We start from the raw sequence: 7,804 nt of genomic DNA on the forward strand, positions 1-7,804 counted from the left end.
TCAGCTAATCAGTGTTTTCTTCTTTTTCTTCTCAAGAATCTCATAGCCTACGCTGTCCATATACAAACTGATTTGACATAATAATTGGGCGTTTTTCTTCTCCTTCTTTTCGGTTTCTCATTCGACATGATTTTCCCCAAATTTCGCCCAGAAATAAGCGTAAAATTGGTATTTTGCTCATATTTTTTAACGAGCTGTTAGTGAATATGCTCCGATGAGCAATGATGGGTCTAGGATAGACAACAAAAAGTTTAGAAAACTGAAGTCAAGAATCTCATCTGAAATTNTGATGTATTTTTGCCTCCCTCCCTAGAGACCGCTATGTACTCGTGGTGTCGTTTTCAGTTCAAAACTCAAAAATAGAATAGTCCTAGAAGATTTCAAACATTTGAAAATTCGGAATAAAAAAAACTTTAAGTCCGAAAATTCCAAAATCTTCAGAAAATTCGAAAAATCGTCGCAGCAGCAGTATAACTATTCAGAATCCGAATTTCACGGGCTTTCTAATGATATAGGTCATGAACCGTATCTTGGAATCATGCTCAGATAGTTCCCTGGTGAGCAGTACTACACACATGCCCAAAGCTTATTTTAGTAGTCTGTAGTCTGTAAAAGATCTGTCTCTTGTTGTCAAAAGAGGCAAAATGCTCATATTCACTTGATCACAATCTACCGTACTCGCTCTAATAGAAATCCATCATATACGTGCACCTTGAGCTCAATTATCTCGGTTCCTATATGAGATATCAAAAAGTAGTTAACTGATAAAATGTTTATCGAATAATCAGCAACAATTTATCAGTTGACAAATTTTTGATATTTCTCACAGGATTTGAGATAATCGAGCTCAATGTGCACTTATACCTCTATGGAATTAGGCTTGTCTGTAGGTCGATTTGTCCTGATGTCCGAGAATTACCGCATTCCCACCCGTTCCTCGATTTCTCATTAATTTTGACTATCGTCCGAAAATGCATGTTCCCCTTCTTCTCAGCATTTTCCGCACTTTTCTCCCGCGCCCTATTTGTTTTGCTCCCATCATCATCATCGTTCTCTCTCTCTCTCCTCAGCGTCTCCCTCCGATCCCATGTCCATCGCCCTTTTTTTCCAATACAAAATCGTTGTCGCCCGATTTTGTCCTTCTTTTCCTCTCTATTTCTCTTCGTCTCGCGTTGTTTCTAGTCTAGTTCTCTAGGTGGAAAACAGTTTCCTCTCGCATTTTCTCCCTTTTTTTTTGGAGACAATGACCTTCCCAAGGATTTATATAGGAATTTGAATTTCTTCGCCACTCAGAGGTCTAATTTTCGTAGATTTTGGGAAAAAAAGTAGTCGCCGCTAGCAATATACCGAAAATTGGACCAAAATCAGACCGAAAATAGCTTAAAATAGAACAAAAACGGCCTAAAAAATGAACCAAAATTAGACCAAAATGGATCAGAAATGACTCAAAATCGACCAAAAATGAATAAAAGTGGCTTAAAATGGACCAAAAATGAGTTTGGACGAAAATACTTAAAATCAGATTTTATTTTTGTCGATTTTTTGTCCATTTCGGTTCATTTTGGTCGATTTTAGACCTATTTAGACCATTTTGGACTATTTCGATTCATTTTTAAGTCATTTTTGATCTATTTTCCCCCATTTTGGTCGATTTTGGTCCATATTTCTCTGTTGTCTCTCTCTCTCTCTCTCACTCTCACTGATCCTCTCCGTTTCGTTTCAAATAATACAGTTTCAAAACTAGTACATAAAAGTGAGAATCGTCGGAATACCCGGTTCTTCGTCTGCTTTTTCGGTCTGTTCAGTTTTGTCCTTCTGCTTCTCTCACCACCCTCCTCGTTCTCTATACTCTCTAATGCAGAGAGGTGGCCTTGACGACTAGAGAATCTGGGCTTATCTCATCAGTTTTCTTTCATTTTTATTCTCAAATTGCAATTTAGTCTTGGTGGCCTAGGTGTTCTTCAAACTCGGTTTTCTAGGCCACCAAATGAAAATTCTCGATTTTTGTTCTTTAAAAGCGAATTGTCTATTTTTCAGTCATTTTTCGCCAATTTCAGACCAATCTTCATGATTTTTGGCTCATTTTTAGCTCTTCTTTTTCGCATTTTCCTCTTTTTTTGCAACTTTTATAAAAACCTGAAAATCCAATTTTTTTTTCGATTTTTCCAGAAAATTCTCGAATCGCGCCCCCCTCTTCTCAATGAATTTGAAGAATGAATGAGCAGCGACACCATAAACCACCTCAACCGCCACCACAACAGCAGAGGGATCGAACGAATACCGTTTATTATGATGCACAATCGAATTTGTGAGTTTTTGAATTTGGAAAACTGAGAAAAATCGCTGAAAAATGACCCAAAATGACCTTAAAAATCATAGAAATTGACCCTAAAGAAGTGAAAAATGCCGAAAAATGAGCCAAAAATCGAATTTGTGAGTTTTTGATTTTTGAAAATAGTGAAAAAAAAAGGTGAAAAGCACGAAAATAAGCCAAAAATTAATGAAAAAAAAGGGTTAAAATGACCCGAAACTCATTGAAATTGGTTCGCAAAAATAGCAAAATTAAAACAAAAATCTCAAAAAATTGGAAGAAAATTTGATCCAGAATTCCCTGAAAAAGGCAGAAAATTACCTAAAAATGAGTGAAATGTGATTTTGGACTGTTAAAATTGACTTTTAAAAACGATTTTGACTTTAAAATGACCATTTTTAGCCGGAAAAAAACGATTTTGGTGGAAAAAAGGAATCAGAAATCATGAAAAATTTGTCCGAAATCGCAGGAAAATGAGCCAAAAATCGAACACTTTCCCTTGTAGTCCGGTGGTCTAGAAAACCAAATTTGGGAAAAAAAACTAGGCCAGAAAGGGTAGAGACGATTTTAAGACGATTTTAAGGCTTAAAGACACCAGAGACACCAGAAAAATTGCTTTTTGACTTTGAAATTGTCATTTTTAGCTCTAAAAAAAGAATTTTCGACCTTAGAGATTCCTCCATTTTGCCTCTAAAATCGTCATTCTTGCCCTAAAAATTGTGGGTTTTGCCCTCAAATTGGTCATTTTTTGGTAGTTTTGAGCTCAAAATGGACATTTTTTAGCTGGAAAAAAGCTGAAAAATTGATTTTCGAGGTCCCAGATGGTTCTAGACAACTTTTTCAGAAGTCCTGCTGAGCAGACTCAAAACTAAAAAGAATAAATAAATAAATAAACAGAAAACGCGAATATATATATCGAATTTCGTTTTCTCTGCCAAATGAATGAATGCTCGATACGGCTGCTCGGTACACACGAATAATAAATGCCATTCTCTTTTTTTGTCCTTTTTCGCTTTTTTGAAAAACGAAATTTGAGAGATTTTGAGCTGAAAATCGCCTGGAAAATCGCTGAAAATGATTTAGAAATTATAGAAAAATTTAGCGATTTTTCGGGTTTTTGGCTGGTTTTTTCCCCTGATTTTTAGTGAAATTCAAACGATTTTGAAGCTAAAAATCTGGGGGTTTTTTGAGCAAAATTTGGGAGATTTTAAGCTGAAAATTGTTGAAATTTGTTCAAAAAATTGTATGCAAATTCAGCGATTTTTGGGTGTTTTTAGCTACTTTTAAGAGATTTTCTAGGTGAAATTTTGAGTTTTTCTGAATTTTTGAGATACTTGAAATTCACATTTTTTGCAGCGGCACACCACCCAACGCCGATGGAATTGTTGGAATTTCAGCAGCAGCGAGCAGTGCAAAAGACTACAAAGACTACAAAATGGGACTGCGAAAAGCATCAGGGTCGTCGGATCGAGGAGCAGGTGGTGGTGGAGGAGATGATGTACTGTATGAGAGAGTGCATACGGTAGGTGTTTTTTTTGGGAAATTTTGAGAATTAAAAAAATCGGCTGAAAGTGGCTGAAAATTAATTGCGTAAATTAACGGCAAAAATGGCTAAAAATCGAGGAAATCGACTCAAAATGGAAAAAAAAGTCAAAAACTGAATTTTAGGCTAGTTTCAGCTAAATTTTGTGATCATTTTGGAGCCATTTTCAGCCAATTTTGGTCGTTTTTTCAGCGGAATTTTCGAAAATTCGAAAATCTGTGCATTTTGTCGTCGAATCTATCGTATTACTCAAACAATACAAAAATCTGTGCACTTTGTCGTAAATTCTGACGTATTAGCCAAAAATTCAAAATTCGATGCATTCTGCCGTCAATTCTGATGTATTAGCCAAAAATTCAAACATCTGTGCATTTTGTCGTCAACTTCAATGTATTACCAGAAAATTCACAAATCTGCATTTTGTCGTCAATTCTGACGCATTACCCAAAAATTCAAAAATCTGTGCATTTCGTCGTCAGTTCTGATGTATTACTCGAAAGTTGCAATTTCTGTGCATTTTGTCGTCAACCCTGGCGTATGAGCCAAAAATTTCAATTTCTGTGCACTTTGGCGTCGAATCTACCGTATTACCCAGAATCTTGTAAATTTGTGCATTTTGTCGTCAAATATGGTGTACTACAGGAACGACGTCATCACCTCTCGACGTCTTCTTCCTCTCCCTACCCGCATCGTCCATCGTCTCGAGAACAACAGCATTCGAGACCCTCTCACCAATCTACAGTAATCCATCATCAAATCCGGTCTCCATCATCAGCAACGTCTTCTGGAACTGTAATCATGGCTCCAATGTCATCGTCCTATGACTACTCTGTGGGGTCGTCGGCGTCTCCTTCAGCATTTAGAGCACAATCCGAGGTGGCTGGAAGTCAATGGGCTCCAAGAGCACAGGAGGATTTTCGACCGGGTCCACGAGCAAGCTCCGCGGCGAATATTGATGCTCTTTTTGCCCCCAAAGGCAATCAAAGGACACAATCGACGTCTTCTGGAGTCACACGCCTTCAGGATTCTGGGTCAAGGATGACTGCTGGAGGATACGATCCATCGGCAAATATAGTTTATACTAGACGAACTGGAGAGCCGAGCAGAGGACCTAGGGATCCTCCGAAGGACTACTCGGTGGTTGGAGCCTACGAACGAAGCCATGAGCAACCGATCTACAGTACCCGAGGTCCCCCCACCACACGAGGATCAGTGCGACAACACTCGAATGAATATGAGCTGGATCCGCGGCTGAATGTCACATATCCACAGTTTTATGTTGACGATTGGAAGGAGAGACACCACAATCCACGTGGCGGCAGTGCAGCTGGGACGCCACAGAATTCTGGATATCCACGTGGCGCTGGAGCTCCAAGACACTCGCCGAGTTTTACGACGACGACGGGACATCAGATGACGGGAAGGCCGAGGTTTGGAAGTGAAGCTGGTGTTGGAGGAGGAGGGAATATTGGGAATACTAGTCGGTGAGTATTTGAATTATTAATAATGAAAAAAGAAGGATTCTGAGATTCTGAGATTTCTGAAATTTCGAAAATTTGAGATTCTAAACAATTCTAAAAGATTCTGAAGAATTTTTTGAAGAATCTGGATTTCGAGAGAATTCAGAAATCCGGAAATTATGAGATTTCGAGAACCTGAAGGATTCTAATTAAGCTTCTGGAGGATTATGATTAAATTCTGAGATTCTTTTTTTTCTGAAAATTTCAGAATTTGAGGTTTTTGAGATTCTGAAGGATTTCAAAAGATTCTGGAGAATTTTTGGCAATTTTGGAATTTTGCGAAATCAAGACTCTGAACTCCTGAGATTTTTAATATTTAAAAAAAATTCAAAATTTTGAGATTCTGAAGGATTCTAGAAAATTTTCTGAAATTTTGAAAAACTGAAAATTTCTTGAAATTTTGGAGACTTGAGATTTTGAAAATTTCATGGATTCTGGAAGATTTTGAAATTCTGAAACTCTAGAGGATCCTGAGAATTCGACATTCTGAGATGTTGGGATTTTTTGAAAATTTGAGGTTTCTGGGATTCTAAAATATTCCAAAGGATTCTGAAAGATTCAGAAATTCAGAAATTCAGAAATTCTGATGCATTTTGGATATATTAAGAATATCACAGCTTTCAGAACATGAGAAAATTTGGAAATTCGAGAAATTCAGAAATTCAAAAAATCAGAAATTCATAAATCCGAAAATTCTATGTTTTTGAAATTCAGAAATTCAGAACTGCAAAAATTCTGAGATTTGAAAATTCTAATAATCTTGAAAGTAAATATCACATTTTTCTCAGAAATTCAAAATTCAAAATTCAAAAAAAAAGAAAACAAAACATCGAAAATTTGATGGTTATTTACTACTTTTAGGAATGTTTTTCTACATTTTTCGACCCTTTTTTTCCCATACTTTTACTCTGAAGTTTTGATAAATATGACATCATTTTCCTCAGGAAAAAGTCTATAAAATTGCCCCGATCTTAGCGAATTTTCAGTCAAAACGATGTTTCTCATATTCAGACACTTGTACGAAGAAGTGCCAATGGGAGTCAATGGATACCGTAGTCCTTCGGGTTACGGTATGAAGGAGACGGCGATTTTGGATGATTATGATAATGTGCCAAGCGAGTTTTTGGAGGAGAATCGAGCAGAAGCACAGAGAAAGAAGGTGAGATTTGGAGGATTTCTAAAAAAAAAGAAAATTTCGAAAATCGAATTTTTAGACATTTTCAGAATATTCAAAATTTTCGAATTAAGAAATTCGAAACCTGAAAAATTCGAATAGTTAGAAATTCAGAAATTCGAAACATTTGAGAATTTTTGAATTCTGAAATTGCTAGATTTCGAAAATTTCTGAAATTCGATATTTCTGAATTTTCTCAGAATCTCAGAATCTCAGAATTTCAGTATCTCAAAATCTCAGAATCTTAGAATCTCAGAACTTCAGAATATCAGAATCTTAGAATCTCAGAATTTCAGAATCTCAAAATCTCAGAATCTTAGAATCTCAGAACTTCAGAATATCAGAATCTTAGAATCTCAGAATTTCAGAATTTCAAAATCCCAGAATCTCAGAATCTCAGAATCTTAGAATCTCAGAATTTCAGTATCTCAAAATCTCAGAATCTTAGAATCTCAGAACTTCAGAATATCAGAATCTCAGAATTTCAAATTCTCAAAATCTCAGAATCTCAGAATCTTAGAATCTCAAAATCTCAGAATCTCAGAATCTTAGCATCTCAGAATCTCATAATCTCATAATCTCAGAATCTCAGAATCTCAGAATTTCAAAATCTCAGAATCTTAGAATCTCAGAATACTTTTTTCTATGAATTTTTCAGCGTTTTTTGTCTATTTTTAAACCTTTTTTTCCAGAAAGACGAGGAAATGTCGACGAAAGATGATGGAGGATCGGCGATTTATCAGCCAGGACGTTATCAGCCTGTTAGTTTATTTTTTTTATTGATTTTCAGGATAATTAGGAGGAAAAACGATAGAAAAAAAACAAGAAAAAAATGCTTCCTTTCAGTGAAAAATTCGGGAACAATTAGGCTAGAAAACGGCTTTTTCAGAGTTTTGAGCGGTTTTTTTGGGCGATTTTTCAGGTTTTTGAACTTTTTTATAATGATTTTTGGACTATTTTTTTTCAGATTTTCGGATTTTTTGAATATTCGAAAATTCGAATTTCTTAGCTACCGTAAAAACTGGGGGGTACGACGAATTCGAACGCTTCCAAAATCGAACAGACCTAAAATCGAACATGTGTCAAAACAGAACAAGAGCAGAATCGAACTGTGGGAAATTCGAACTGTGTCGGAGTCGAACTGTCCCAAATTGGAACGCTGTTAGCCATGGGGCGCGCTTGCATTTTTGCTTAAATTAGTGATTTTTTTCTTGATAAAACTTTTTTTATATATACAAATTATTTTTATTGGAAAC

At 36.1% G+C, this 7,804-nt stretch overlaps 1 protein-coding gene across 1 annotated transcript; it reads left to right on the plus strand.

Moving 5' to 3' along the window:
* Positions 1-2,213: 2,213 nt before the first annotated feature.
* Positions 2,214-7,347, plus strand: CBG07917 (the record flags this gene model as incomplete). Its single annotated transcript, XM_002631880.1, has 6 exons — positions 2,214-2,308; positions 3,668-3,833; positions 4,497-5,338; positions 6,386-6,533; positions 7,241-7,309; positions 7,339-7,347. 6 exons carry the CDS (start codon positions 2,214-2,216, stop codon positions 7,345-7,347), a joined length of 1,329 nt encoding a protein of 442 aa, XP_002631926.1.
* Between the last annotated feature and the right edge of the window lie 457 nt (positions 7,348-7,804).

This window comes from Caenorhabditis briggsae (genome assembly GCF_000004555.2).
Source record: "Caenorhabditis briggsae complete genome, chrII, whole genome shotgun sequence".
Lineage (NCBI taxonomy): Eukaryota > Metazoa > Nematoda > Chromadorea > Rhabditida > Rhabditidae > Caenorhabditis > Caenorhabditis briggsae.